The 15,981-nt window shown below is 39.1% G+C and overlaps 1 protein-coding gene across 1 annotated transcript in view; it reads left to right on the forward strand.

Moving 5' to 3' along the window:
- GALNT8 (polypeptide N-acetylgalactosaminyltransferase 8) overlaps nucleotides 1-15,981 on the forward strand; it is a gene marked incomplete at both ends in the record, with an annotated part of 55,328 nt that overhangs the window by 21,827 nt on the left and 17,520 nt on the right. The window contains 4 exons of the mRNA XM_081310772.1: nucleotides 1,645-1,811; nucleotides 6,129-6,312; nucleotides 7,389-7,586; nucleotides 8,128-8,311. Of these exons, the coding sequence (XP_081166898.1) occupies nucleotides 1,645-1,811; nucleotides 6,129-6,312; nucleotides 7,389-7,586; nucleotides 8,128-8,311 (733 nt within the window). The remainder of the gene's footprint in view (nucleotides 1-1,644; nucleotides 1,812-6,128; nucleotides 6,313-7,388; nucleotides 7,587-8,127; nucleotides 8,312-15,981) is intronic.

Genomic DNA, 15,981 nt, shown 5'->3' on the forward strand with positions numbered 1-15,981 from the left:
ATCAGGCACACTGTCATGACTTTGTATCAGAAATGAAAACATGTACAAATACAAACACGTGTTCAAGAATGTTCATAGAGCATCATTATTCATAATAGCCCCAAAGTGGAAATATCCGAAATGTCCATTTATTGGTAAATGGATAAACAGTATGTGACATATTTATACAATGGAATATTATTTGACAATAACAGGAATGAAGTACCGAAACCGATTACAACACTGATAAGCTGAGAAAATAAGCTAGACACAAAAGACCATTAGGCAATTCTACTTACATGAAAGGTACAGAATAGGTAATTTTGTAGAAATAGAAGTGAGATTCATGGATGCCTATGGCTGAGGGGACAGAGGTGGAATGGGTTGGGGAGAAATGGAGAGTGATTGTTAATGTTACAGGGTTTCTTTTAATGTGATGAAATTATTTTAAAATCAGGTAGTGCTGACAGTTATTCAACTTTGTGACTATTACAAAAAGCATTGGATGATTCACTTTTAAATGTGTGAATTTTATTGTTTGTAAATTGTATCTCAACAGTTGTGTTTAAAAACAAGGACTTGCTCAATGGGTACAAAATTACATTTATACAAGATGAGTAAATGCTAGACACCTGCTGTACAACATGGTGCCTATAGTTTATAATACAGCTTTATATACTTAAATATTTGTCAAGAGGATAGATTTTATATTGTGTTCTTAGATATGCACACAAAGCAAAGGAATATAAGGAAATTTTTGTGGTGGAAATGTTTAGTCAATATGGAGCTGGGGTCAGTCCCGGGACTGTGTGACTCCAAAGCCACCTGTGCCCTTTCCATGCACCATGAAGGGGATTTGATGGTATCATAGGTTCATGCATCTTTCCAAACCCATCAAATTTGTATGCATTAAATGTGTGATGTTTTTAGTGTATCAATCACACTTCAATCAAGCTATAAAAATAAGGGTAAACTAGTGTCTAGCATATGGTAGGCATTCCATAAATGCAGTGTATAACTTAAAAAGGAATTAAGCACAGTTCTCTGGAAAGTTTGCCTCCTGTCTATAGTGAAGAAGTAGAGGGTTGTGTTAAAGGTGATTAGAGGTCTGAGAACATGGGGAAAGGGTGGTGACAATGACAGAAAGAAGGCTACTGACATGGAAGCTTACTTGGGCATGGGAGAGGAATGGGAATTCCTTTGGGGACATAATGAGTATTCGAGTAGAAATGTCGACTGAAGACTGATTTAAAAAGTATTGGGCCATCTCAAAATAAAAAATGAAAGAGGGCTGGGGATATAGCTCAGCTGGTAGAGTGCTTGCCTCACATGCACAAGGCCATGGGTTCAATCTCTAGCACCACAAAAACAAAACAAAACAAAAATGAACAGGGCTGGGAACACAGCTCAGGGCTAGAGGTTCAATCCCCGGTAATACACACACACACACACACACACACACACACACACACACACACACAATGGATTTTATCCATGTTGCAGAATAATTTTGGATAAATAAATATAAAATCTCCTTGCTAATGTGATAAACAATTGTTTCCCTCTCTAATGAGTTGGGGGTTTGATGGGTTGATATAAAAATCATATGTAGTAAAAGGGAAAATTGAGTATCAATAACATGGTTATCAAAATGGTTTCTTATAGATGTGTTCAGAAGTCATACCCTTCCCTACTCCCATCCCTTGGTGTCATCCTCATATTCATGGATGAATCTCTGTCCATTATACAACGGGCCATCACCAGTGTCATCAGCCGGACCCCACCTCGGTTGCTGAAAGAGATCATCTTGGTGGATGATTTCAGCTCAAATGGTGAGCAACTTGAGCAAGGAATAATCATAAGAGTTACCATTTGTCATCTGTGCTTGGCTGGAAAGGGGTTGTAGCTTAAGGTTTGGGATACCTTGGGCTTCTCATGTAGGAAAAAGAAAAGGAAAATTTATTGAGGAGCTATTTGGGCTACCATGTTTAATTTTCATAAAGCCAAGAAAAGATCATTTTTCTCAGTTGCATAGATGAGACCACTAAGACACAGAAAGATCACGTAGTGTGCCAAAATTGCATGGAAAGTCAGTATGGAACTGGGGTCAGTCCTGGGACTGTGTGACTCCAAAGCCATCTGTGCCCTTTCTGTGCACCATGAAGGGGACTTGATGATGTGAGGAGGGTGGGGGTCTCAAAAAGACCTCAGACACCAGGAAGGGATTCAGAGCTACCTTAAAAAGAAAAGATATCAACCCAATCTCTACTGGTGATGAAGTCTGGAGTAAAAGAGCATTGGGTGCTGAAACCTCTCTGAAGTGGCAACGATTCTTGCCCACAGGATGAATCTCCTGAGGTCCAGCTCAGTCAAGGAGGACGTGTGGGGAAGTGGCAGACAGTAAACCTTGCTGAATCCTTGCTTCTAAATTCATAGTCCCTGCTCCTTCCTTCTGAGCACTATGTCCTCAGGTAACTGAACTTCTCCACGCTCTGGTTTCCTTACATGGAAACATGGATGTTGATAATCATATCGTGAATTAGAGTGAGAATTAAATGAGAAAATTAGAGCAGCTAACATTATTTGTTCCAAACACTTTATGTGTGTTAACAGTTTTAATCATGATAATAACAATATGAGGAAGGAACCACTTTTGTATTTTTACCATTTACATGGATATAAAAAATTATGGCACAGACTAATCAAAGAGCTTGCTGAACTTCGCATGGCTGGTGATAGAATTAAGTTTTGACCGTGAACTTGAGTTCAGAGCCCTTGTTCTAACCACTATTTTCACTGATATAATACATTGATTATGTCCAGTTAGCTCTAGTTTTATTAATTTTGGGCACCAAATAAAACAAATTAGAATTAAGTTGTAAAGTTGGGCTAGTGATAAGGATGGATTAACTGTGTAGGCTATGTAGTAGTGACCCTTCAGAGGAAGGATTTGGCTCTTTCCTGGGCATCTTTAAGTACAGGTGGGTTATTGTTCCTTCAAGATTTCCCTGAGGAGAGAGACACACACAAAATGACAACTTAAAACTTTCTCTTTGGGGTTTCCAGACACTGAAAAATATTTATTTTCTTCCATTATATGCCTCCCGCTCTTGTCATTCCAATGTAAGTAAATAAGATATAAAAAGGTACATTTTCTAGAGCAAAATTCCACTGAAAACCAAAGAAAACAGCATGACTGGTTTCAGTCATTTCCAGATGTGAAGCCTGATACCAAGTTGTTCACCCGACTTTCTAACGAGAAGTAGGATCTTCAGTTATTTGTCCATGATAGCTGAAGACAGCTGAAGTCTTTTGCAGCCTGAGATGATTTTAGCTAAGTCCTTTTACCTCTGGGACTCTGCTTTGTCATGGGGCAAATGCAAGCATTAAGCTAGAAGACCACTAAAACTTTTTTTTTTTTTTTTTGTGGAGAAAGAACCCTATAATGGTTACATAATTCCATGCTCCATGGGGAGTGGCTAAGACTTCATTCAAGACTTTTTCCTATGAAACAATAAAATGGATTATACACTATTATCAACATAGGGCAGACACATTTAACGACAAGTCAAACAAAGGTCCCAATGTTGTAAGATGCATTACCGTAATAATCCATCCTTCTAGATTGGGTTTGGAACCATTTTTGTTTTCATAAAGATAATTTGTTTGAAATGGCACAGAAAGAGGAGCTGTTAGTCATTCCTTGACTGGTCAATGAAGCAGGAGTTAACTTCTCATTAACCATGGAAATACCAGCTACACTGACATTCAATGAGCATATCCTAGAAATCTGCTGAGGAAAATAATAGGAAGTCTGTACTGTGCATGCTACAAGGAAATTTACTATCCATGTGAATTTGGAAACAAGTCACTCAAGTACTTCATACCTCAGTTTCCACATCTGTAACACTGGGGAAATAAATGGTGTTTACCTTCTAGGACCACGTGGGGGACTAAATAATATATGTAAAGTGCTCAGAACAGGCTCACTGTATTAGAAGTTTCTTCCTTCCTCCTTCCTTCCTTCCTTCCTTCCTTCCTTCCTTCCTTCCTTCCTTCCTTCCTTTCTTTCTTCCTTCCTCTAGATGTGAAACTTTATTTGCATCAATCAAATGCCTTAAGCATCATCAGAGCTAATCTAAGAGTTTTTGGAAATTATATCAATGTAGGCACAATCCTGAATTTTCTCCAAATTTTAGACACATTCTCCAATCAACAGCTATTGTGTTTCTACCATGTGCTAAGCACTATATATGGAAGAAGCTGTCAGAAATTTCAAGATGTTCCCATCTTAATTGGCCAGGAAAGGCACATCTGTGGAAGGGTACCTCAATGTATGAAGAATTCTGTCAAATTAAGTGAACTATCAGTCAGTATGAGGAAGCCCAGAGAGGGAGATGGGGTCATGTAGGGAGGCTTTCCTGAGGAGTGGGGCTTACACTGGGATTTGAAAACTTGCTAGGTTTTGAAAATGCAGAGAAAGTAAGAATGACTCAGGGGCTAGGATGAGGAGGGGATAGGTAGTCAGAGAAAAGAATGGTGTGAGCAAAGACACAGAAGCCAAAAGCACCCTGGAATAAATCTTCAATTCTCATGCTGGACTATATGCAATATATAAAGATTATTATATAGAGAATGTGGAGAATCACACAGGAAAAAGATACCATTTTGGAAACTGGAATACCCAAGAGATCACGTAAATTCTGGAAGAATCTGATCATCTTGGTTCACAATGGCCTGGGGGGTGATACTTAGCTACTCATTTCAAATTTGCTCTTCTGAGAGGGTGACTCAGAATCTGTGGCTCATTAGAGTTTTGGAGTTGGAAAGGTCTTGATAGATTACCTGCTATTTCCAAGTTGAAGAAACCGTCCCCAAATAGGAAGTGGCATGGAATCAGATAGTGATCCAACTAGAGTTTGACACCCATAGAAGAAGCTGTAAGAGATTGCAAGAAGTCCCATCTGAATTGGTAAGGCAAGACACACCTGTGGAAGGATACCTCCAGGTGTGGACTTAGACTCATTGGCTCTTTTTTTACACCTTCAATAATTCAATCAATTAATTTTGAGTGTAACTGGGAGAGTTCTAAAATGGGACAAATTCTAGTGTCATATTCAGGTATATATTGATCCCAGGTCCTGCCCATGCCAGGCCTCATAAGTATATTCATCTTTTGAGAAAACAACCAGCAATAATCTCATTCCTGGGCTGTGGGGGAGAGGAGATGGGGAGAGGACTTGATAAACTCCACCAGGTACCCCCAGTCCTTGAGATGGTGTGACGTGGTGGTTAAAGAAAGCATGGGTTCATAGCCAAGGCATGCCACTTACTGGAAGTGTGACCCTTTCTTTTTCTCGTTTCCTTAATCTGTAATCTAGTGCCTATCTTATAGAATTCTTTGAGAATTAAGTGAGTTAACATCAGTCAATACCTCAGAGACATTTGGTTAGGTGTTTTCCACATGGCTTAGTGATTTGCATGCTAGTTGTTTTCATACATGTAAAGAAAGCAGCTGTTAGGCTGAGTCAAAGAATAAAGGTACAGACAGGCTTTATAAAAAGGAAGGAGGGGGAGGGAAGAAAAAACTTATAAACAGTCTGGGAATAGTGAATCTTGTTTGCATAATTTGGGGAGTAAACTCTTTAGCAAGAAGTTGGCAAAAGATTAGTCTACACATTCTGTCCCAGTTAGTCCTTCAGCAGGCCAACCAGGAATATGCAAAACAAATCAGTCTCAGTTGTTTATGGGTTTTTCAGAAAGTCCTGTGAGTTTAGCTGTGAAGAAGATGTTCCAGGCTATCTCTGCAAAATTGTCCATCACCATCTCCAATTTCATAAGGCCAGGTCTGTCCTACCATCCTCATAAGAATTTCTCAATGTATAAAATGCACTTCTAACAGTGGCTGGTGCCTACTAAGTAGGTTTGTCAATTTAATTGTGAGGTAAAGGAAATTAAGAATAATAAGATTAAAATGGAAGAAAGAAAAGAATGATGTGCAGGAAAACATTACCTATGGTATAGGTCAAGGTTGAAGAATTGCTTATCCTACAATGGTAATCCAACCACTATTATAAAATAGTATCAAATTTCTGTACCACATTGATTATTGCACTCAGTGTTTCTGTGGGTGTGTGTTTGGTTGGCAGAAGAATTAAAGGTATCCTTGAATGAGAAGATTAAGCTTTACAACCAGAAGAATCCTGGATTGTTGAAAATGATACGGCATAGTAAGAGAAGAGGTCTTGCTCAAGCACGCAACACGGGCTGGGCAGCTGCCACTGCTGATGTGGTTGCCATCTTGGATGCTCATATTGAAGTGAACATTGGGTGGTAAGGTTCCAGGAGTGTTTTTTCTTTTCCCTGAGAAAGGACAGATCAGAGACATCACACATGTTCAGAATACAAGACAGGATATTGTAAAAATAGGAAAGTCAATACCAGTCTTTAAACAAAGGGATGCTCCATGGGAGGAATAGATGAACTCTAATGGGGCAGCGGGGTGGGAGGGGATGGGAGGGGGCAGGGGGTTAGTAATGATGGTGGAATGTGATGGACATCATTATCCAAAGTACATGTATGAAGAGATGAATTGGTGTGAATATACTTTATATACAGAGATATGAAAAATTATGCTCTATATGTGTAATAAGAGTTGTGATGCATTCTGCTGTCATGTAATTAAAAAATAAAAGCAATTAAAAAAAGAACTTGAAAAAAAAGGGATGCTCCAAAGACTCAGGAATTCTGGTTGGCTAAAAAATGTGATGCTCTGTTAAAGAAAAAAAATGGACTGGAAGTATGGAAAGCTATGATGGAAATCAAATAGCTTTTCCCAGCCCTGAAAGTATATGATATAAAGAATACATAGAGCCCCGTGCAGTGGCTCATGCCTCTGGAGGCAGGAGGATCATGAGTTTAAAGCCAGCCATAACTTAGCAAGATCCTAAGCAACTTAGCAAGACCCCGTCTCAAAATAAAAAATAAAAAGGGCTGGGGATGTGCTCAGTGGTTATGCATTCTTGAGTTCGATCCCTGGTTACCTCCCCCCACCAAAAAAAAAAAAGATTACATGGAGAATCACAGTCACACAGGAAATAGCATTTTGGACACAGTGAGCCTATGAGATCATGTAAATTCTGGCAGAATACTGATAGTCCTGGTTCACAATGACCTGGGGGTGATATTGAGGTACCAATTTCAAATCTTCTCTTGACATGGGTCAGCAGTTAGTAGGCCTGGATACCTTGAAATCTGCAGAAATTCTCTGGACTCAAGAGAGTTCTACTGTCAGCCAGCTCAGTCTAAATGAGAAGACAGTGTCAGGGCAATGTGTGAGCAGGTTTGTCAGCTCACTCTTGCTGCTTGCCCTTACATCCACGCTGGCTGATTATAAATTCTTCTTCTAGGGCAGAGCCCATCTTGGCTAGGATTCAGGAAGACCGCACCGTGATTGTGTCTCCTGTGTTTGACAAAATTTGTTTTGATACTTTACAACTGGAAAAGTATGGACTGGCAGTGCATGGGTTTAACTGGGAACTATGGTGCCGGTATGATGCACTGCCACAAGCCTGGATTGATCTGAATGATGTCACTGCTCCAGTGAAGTAAGTCTGAGTAGGCTCAGGGGATTTGATGAGAACATGGGAAGGCAGTAGTGAATGGTGGTTTTTTTTTTTTTTTTTTTTTTTTTGGTGCTAGTAATGGAAGTGGAATGGAAGAGTGGAGGGTCTGGAGTGAAGGATAAGGGATAAAAGAGAGAGGGAGAAAAACATGATGAGCTGACTCCAGGTGAGAATGCATAGACATTTTTGGCTATTTAGGGCTTTCACAGAAGAATCAAGCCAATTATTTAATGTTTTAGAAAACACTTGGTCCACTTCAAGCATTATCAACTATGAGGTAGGGATATCAAGATGAAAAAGCTGTAATTTTAATGTAATTTGAGAAGTGTTTTGAGAGCACAGTGGCTGGGGGAAACTTCCATGCACTTAGTCTAGTCTGAGGATTTCAGGCAGGCTTCAGGATAAGGGGAGGCTTAGGTAGAGTTCTGAAGACAAAACCATCATTGGGCTTCCTACCTCTTACCTACATCCTGACCTATTCCTTGTAGAGAGATGAGTGACTCTCTTGCTGTGTGTTCTACAGGAGTCCTTCCATCATGGGCATCCTGGCTGCCAACAGACTGTTCCTGGGAGAGATTGGGGCTCTGGATGGTGGGATGCTGGTCTATGGAGGAGAGAACGTGGAACTTAGCCTGAGGGTGCGTACATTTCCCTTCTCTTTATGGGACAATGTCAAAGAGGAATGTGTTAGTCAGCTTTCCATTGCTGTGACAAAATAGTTGAGGTAAACAACTTGAAAAGAGGACATGTTTATTTTGGCTTACAGTTTCAGTCCATGGTTGCTTGACCCTGTTGCCTTTGGGCCTAGGGCAAGGCAGTAGAACATCAGGTCATGGCATGGAGCACATGGTGGAGAAAACCTCTCACCTCATGGAACCCTGGAAGCAAAGACAGAGAAAGTGGCAGGGTCCCACCATCCCTTTCAAGGGCACACACACAAAGACCTAATTTCCTCCCACTCAACTCTACCCCTTAACAGTTCTATCACCTCTCTGAAGAGCTGCAACATGATTTTGGGGGGACACTTATGATTGGGGGAGGGCAGAGGAGAGGGAAAATGGGTAATGAAATAGAGCAAATTATGTTAGATGTATATATGAATATGTTACAATGAAACCCATTATTATGTATAATTGTAATGAACTAATAAAAAATCCAAACCATATGGAAACAATAGGAAGGTAGCAAGATCTCTGGAATCCTAGGCAAGGCTGAATGTTATTGGCTTAAGAGGTAGACACATTCTTATGTTTCCAGGTCACCAGGCCATAGAGAGCCAGGCAAGAATCTAGGCGTAGTGCAGCTTTCTGGTATTGGCCTATATAATCTGGGAGGTATAGTTGGAAGGGGTAGAGCTAAGGTTAAGCAGATGTTGTTCCTTTTTTTCCCTGAGGAGTCTAGGTATTTACAAGCATCTCCTGGATAAAATAAGGAGTCCAAAGACCGAGAAAACTGGAGTGGGTAGAGGGACTAGGGAAAGTGGTTGAGTGGGCAGCCTGCCTGCTTCTGCATGGGCAAGTGGAACAGTGGACATTATGACCTGTGCCTGTGCTGAGGTGTTGTATAATCTAGGAGAAATATCCAGGAATGGGTACAGCATTGGCATCCTCAGTTCAGCACGAGTTCTTCCCAGTTTCTCTGTGTCTGCAGTGATCCTAGCTTCACCCCTCAGCAGTGTTTCCTCCTGCCAGCTCCTGAAAACTTTCCCTACTTATTTAGGTCAGATATACAACCTGAATTTGGGGCTCTATAAAGGAATTCAAACCAAGTGCAAACCAAAACAACCAGAGGAATTCCAAATGCAGGTTCATATTACATCAGTGTATCCGTTAGCTATTGCCAAAAATGCTGTATAACAAACTATCCCAAACTTGGTGATTTAAAGCAATAATTATTGATTCTCACAGATCTGCCTGTTCTGCTGGGCTTGGGTGGAATTGACTTTGTTCCACAGAGGTTTATTCTGTAGCTCAGCTGATGGAATAGCAGCTATGTGGGGAAAGAAAGCTGTTCTCATGGCACACTACTGGGCAGGTGGAACCATGTGGCTCTTTCCAAGTAAGTCACAGGGCCAAGCTCAAAGTAGCACGAAGGGTTGAAGCCAATAAATTCAACACATCACAATTTATTTAGAGCAGGTTTTGTGCATAAGTATAGTCCTACCACAGTATCCTTTTTCCTCTTCTGTACAGTCTACAGGGCCTTGTTAGAAGGTCCTGACCTTGGATTTGTTGAACAATATGAAGGTCTCTATGTCATACCTGCTCTGTCAAATACCTAAAGTGGGGAGTGACACATACTATAAACTCAACAAATGGTTGGTGATAAAAATAATAATAAGAAGAATGTTGGGGTAGCATTGTAAAAAAAAAATGCTGGATGTAGTTTCTAATCCTGGCTCTGCCATATCATTATGGACTGAACTTCTAGAAAATGACTTTTTTTTTCTCTCCTCCCCACTGAAATTCTGTACCTTAGACCAGATGGTCTCTGGTCCATTGCTGTATTTGGAGGAACAAGATAATTTCCTGTTTACAATTTATTCAGTTTCACCTGCTTTAATTTCTTTCTAATTGAAATGGATGACCACAGACAGATGTTGGGCCCAACTAGGACTGATTCAGGATCCCATATTTATGTTAGCAAATGAACTTTGAATCTAGTCTGGATCTTACCTTAATCCACAATTGCTTTGGCAGAAAAAGTTAATATTTTTGTTTGGGGGTCTTGATCAGTTTTCCCATTTATGAAATGAAGAGAAGCATATATATACCTCCTAAGAATGATGGTGCAATTAAAATGTAATAATTTTACAATGGTTTTGTAAAGATATTAATTAGAATGTCATTCAGCTTCTGTGATGGAGGCCAAAATGACAAAGACTTAAATAAGACAGAAATCAATTCTCTTTCTCATAACTCTTTGAACATAAGCAATTTAGGACTGATATGGCAGCTCCAGGGACAAGAGCCTTCTATTTTGACACACTCAACACCACCTCTGTATTCTGCACAATAGGGAAAGGACATAAAGAGAGAGAATGCTCTTTGTTTTGAGGGTGGTGTCTGAACGTTGGATATATTGCTTAATCTCATTCCATTGGCTGCTACCTAGTCATGTGTGCAAAGGACTCTGGGAAATGTGGACCAGCTAGTTGTCACATGCCTAGTTATTCTCTCTATAACTATAGATATAGGAATAGATCTCAACAATTAAAATGTAATGCAAAAAAATACAAATGAAAAATAATTATTGCAAACATAATTAGCAAAACCCTAAAGATGACCCCAATTCCATGGTGACCAGGTATTTCCTACCTACCAAAGCTTTGGATGGATGAATTTGGCTGGAGACTGGAAACATTCATTATTTCTGTTTGTAATACTGGCTCTGTTTCCATTCTCCCACCCCCACATGTAGAACTCTGACATTTCAGTTTCTATAAGAAATCCTATTTCTTTTAACACTTGGCTTTTAAAAATAAATTTTGATGAAAACATAGATATTATCAAGAGAAGGATCACTCTTTCCTTTTATTGGATAAAACAATTCCTTGGTTTCTATGTGTGTGACTATTTGTCTATGTACTTATTTATTTATTTAGGTACTGGGAATTGAACTTAAGGATGCTTTATCACTAGACTACATTTCTAGTATTTTTTTATTTTTATGTTTGATAAGTGAAGCCAAGTTCTTGTCCCCAAGCCATGAAGTGGCTGCCTGGGCAGGCTGGAGAGTGGGCAGCAAGCAAGGGCTCCAACCACATGGAGTCCACAGGCCGGCTTGGGCCTGTGGTGTGGCCAGGGCTAAGGGGAGCCAGGATGAGCCCACCTGTCACCCCAGGCCTATGAAGATGCCCACTACACACAACACCACAGCTGGAACCCCCCAGCATTCACCATCCAACAACTCAATCTCCTGGTGGGAAAATGGAAGTGGGGCAGACCTGAATGGGATTGCAGGGCTCACCAATAGTGTTGGTATTTTTCCAAATTCTGGTTAGCATAAATCTTGACCAAACTGTTGGTACTTTTCCAAACCCTAATTAGCTAAGTTTAGACCATCAGCATTGACCCAAGTACTAAGTGCTGTACAAACCCCTTGACTAGCACATTCAGGAGACACCCCCTATTGGGGTCTCTCTTGTCCCTGTGAGAGTTGTTTCTGGTCTTCACACTTGAATAAATCCTACTCCTCTCACTCTTGCTTTCTGTTGTTCTGTAAATTTTATTCTTGGGATTTGTGAGATAAGAATCTGGGAAAGTGTGGGGATGAGCTGCTGGGTTCTGTTGCAACACTGGAGAGGATAATCCACCATGTAGAGCTGCAACACACCACTTGATAGTAGTGGAGAAGAATTCAGCTTTGTTGGCTAAAACCCCAAGAGGGGCTGCCAGTAGGCTGCAGTTGGCCTGCAACTTACACTGGTCCCACCTCTCAGCTGAAGCAGAGAATTGAGCTGTGTCTCAAACTCTGGTTTCAACAGGGTCTTGCTACATTATTGAGGCTGACTTCCAACTTGTGATCCTCCTGTCTCAGCCTCTAGAGTCACTGGGATTACAGGCATGCGCCACTGCATCAAGCTTATTTGCCTATTGTGTGGTTAATTTTTGTTTTGTTTCCGTTTTTAACTCATTTTTTGCTTTATTTTTTACTTTGTTAATGAATACATAATAATTATACATATTCATGGAGTCCAATATGATGTTTTAATTCAGATATAAATTATGTAATGATCACATCAGGGTAGTTGGCATGCATATCCATTATATTTTTTATTGTACATATTTTTATTTAAGATTTTAAAATTTTTTTTATTGATTCTTTTAAGTTATACATAGTGATAGGATTCATGTTGACACAATTATAAAAGCATGGAATATAATTTACTCTAATTCAGTCCTCAGTTTCCCCCTTCCCTCCTCTCCTCCCTCCCCATGTTCCCTTACCTCTACTGATTTTTCTGTTATTTACTTATAGAAATTTTTAAATTAGTGTCTTGTGGATGTACATGATGGTGAGATTGATTCACTGTGGTGTACTATATATATATATATATATATATATATATATATATATATATAGGAAAGTTAGTTCACACTCATTCCACTGTCTTTATTCCATCCCTCCTCCCTTCATTCCCCTTTGTCTAATCCACTGATTTTTTTTTATGTCTCCCCACCTCTCCCCATTTTGGATTGGCTTCTGCATGTCAGAGAAAACATCTGAACTTTGGCTTTTTGGCACTGGATTATTTCACTTAGCATGATAGTCTCCAGCTCCCTCTTTTTACTTGAAAATGCCATAAAGTCCTTTCTTCTTTATGGATGAAAATACTCCATGGTCTATATACTATATTTTCTTTATCCATTCATCTGTTGAAGGGCACCTGTGTCGGCTCCATAGCTTGGCTATTGTGAATTGTAGTGCTATAAACATTGATGTGGCTTCATCACTGTAGAATGCTGATTTTAAATCTTTTGGATATGTACCAAGGAGCAGCATATCTGGGGCATATTGTGGTTCCATCCCTAGTTTTTTGAGGAATCTGCATACTGCTTTCCAGAGTGGTTGTACTAACTTGCAATCCCATTATTATCCCACCAATAATGTATGATTCTACCTCTCTCCTCACACTTATTATTGCTTGTATTCTTAATAATTGCCATTCTGACTGGAGTTAGATGAAATCTCAGTATAGTATTAATTTAAATTTCCCTACTTGCTAGAGATGTTGACTATTTTTTTTCATACATTTGTTTATCATTTGAATTTATCTTTTTGAGAAATGTATGTTTATTTCCTTTACCCATTTATTTATTGGGTTATTTGTTTTTTGGTGTTAAAGTTTTTTGAGTTCTTTGTGTATCCTGGTTATTAATGCCCTATCTGAGGAGCAGGTGGCAAAGATTTTCTCCCATTCGGTTGGTTCTCTCTTCATGCTCTTGATTATTCTCTTTGCTGTGCAGAAGCTTTTTAATTTGATGCCATTCCACTTATTGTTTTTTTTTTTTTAATTTTTCTTCTTGCACTTTAGGAATCTTGTTGAGAAATTTGGTTCCTGTACTGATATGTTGGAGTGTTGGGCCTACATTTTCTCCTAGCAGTTGCAGAGTTTCTGGTCTAATTCCTAGGTCTAATACTTTTGATCCACTTTGAGTTGAGTTTTGTGCAGGGTGAGAGAGAGGGTTTAAATTTCATTCTGCTACATATGGATTTCTAGTTTTCACAGCACCCATTTGTTAAAAAAGGCTATCTTTTCTCCAACATAAGTTTTTGGCACCTTTGTATAGTATGAGATAACTGTGTGTGAGTTTGTTTCTGTGTCTTCCATTCTGTTCCATTGGTCTTCATGCTGGTTTTGGTGCCTGTACCATGTTATTTTTGTTACTATATCTCTGTATGGTATGGTGATGCTTCCTGTTTCACTTTTCTGGATGAGGATTGCTTTAGCTATTATGGGTCTCTTATTTTTCCAAATGAATTTCATAACTGCTTTTCCCTTGTTCTGTTATGAGTGTCATTGAAATTTTGAGGGGAATGGAACTGAGTCTGTATAGTGCTTTTGATAGTATGGCCATTTTGATAATATTATTTCTGCCTATCCAAGAACATGGGAGATGTTTCTGTCTTCTAAGTTCTTCAATTTCCTTCTTCAATTTTCTTCTTCTTCTGTAGTTTTCATTGTACAGATCCTTCAACTTCTTTGTTAGATTGATTCCCAAGTGTTTTATTTTTTGAGGCTATTGTGAGTGGGATAGTTTTTCTAATTTCTTTTTCAGCAGATTCATTATTGGAGTATAAGAAAATGATTGATTTATGGTTGTTGATCTTATATCCTGCGACTTTGCTGAATTCATTTATGAGTTCCAGAAATCTTCTGGTGGAGTTTTTGGATCTTCTAAATATAGGATCATGTCATCATCAAAGAGATAATTTGAACTCTTCTTCTCCTATTCATATCCTTTTAATTTCCTTCTCTTGCCTGATTGTTCTGGCTAGAGTTTCAAGGACTATGTTGAATAGTATTGGTGAAAAATGGAAATCCTTGTCTTGTTCCTATTTTTTAGAGAAAACGCTTTAGTTTTTGTCCATTTAGGATAATGTTGGCCTTGAATTTGTAATATATAGCCTTTATAATGTTGAGGTAAGTTCCTTCAATCCCTAGTTTTTCTAGAATTTTTAAACATAAATGAGTGCTGTACTTTGTCAAATGCTTTGTATGCATCTATTGAGATAATCGTATGATTCTTGTACTTAATTCTCTTTATGTGGTGAACTACATTTATTATTTCTATAGGTTGAACCAACCTTGCATGCTTGGAATGAAACCCAATGATCATGGTGCCCTATCATTTTAATGTGTTTTTGTACTTGGTTTGCCAAGTTGACATTAGAATTGTTTGTAGTATACCATGTCAAGGTGAAGAACATTCTTGTTGAATCTTGGTTTGTATTTCATTGGGGTTTGGAAGTTTAGCAGATGTTCATCAATCTTTGGCTGTGGATCTCTCCTAAGTTGCAGAGGTACAGGAGACAATTCACTAGTTGCTATGTACCTTCTGCCGGGAGCTTCTAGTTTGTCGGCTCAAGGGCCTGTAGCTGACCATTCAGGGGGTACAGTGTTGTGGCTTGTTTTTTTTTTTTTTTTTTTTTTTTTTCTATTGTGTGCAGGACTCAAGGATGCAGGCTTTGGATTGTCCCTGTGATTTTATCTCAACAGGGATACTCTTTTTTTAAATTTTTTTTATTGGTTGTTCACAACATTACAAAGCTCTTGACATATCATATTTCATACATTAGATTAAAGTGGGTTATGAACCCCCAATTTTACCCCAAATGCAGATTGCAGAATCACGTCGGTTACACATCCACAATTTTACATAATGCCCTATTAGTAATTGTTGTATTCTGCTACCTTTCCTATCCCCTACTATCCCCCCTCCCCTCCCCTCCCATCTTCTCTCTCTACCCCATCTACTGTAATTCATTTCTCTCCTTGTTTATTTTCCCATTCCCCTCACAACCTCTTATATGTAATTTTGTATAGCAATGAGGGTCTCCTTTCATTTCCATGCAATTTCCCTTTTCTCTCCCTTTCCCTCCCATCTCATGTCTCTGTTTAATGTTAATCTTTTCTTCCTGCTCTTCCTCCCTGCTCTGTTCATAGTTGCTCTCATTATATCAAGGAAGACATTTGGTATTTGTTTTTTAGGGATTGGCTAGCTTCACTAAGCATAATCTGCTCTAGTGCCATCCATTTCCCTGCAAATTCTATGATTTTGTCATTTTTTATTGCTGCATAGTACTCCATTGTGTATAGATGCCACATTTTTTTTTTATGCATTCATCTATTGAAGGGCATCTGGGTTGGTTC

This window comes from Spermophilus citellus, assembly GCF_964194105.1.
Source record: "Spermophilus citellus genome assembly, chromosome: 10".
In the NCBI taxonomy this organism is placed as follows: Eukaryota; Metazoa; Chordata; class Mammalia; order Rodentia; family Sciuridae; genus Spermophilus; species Spermophilus citellus.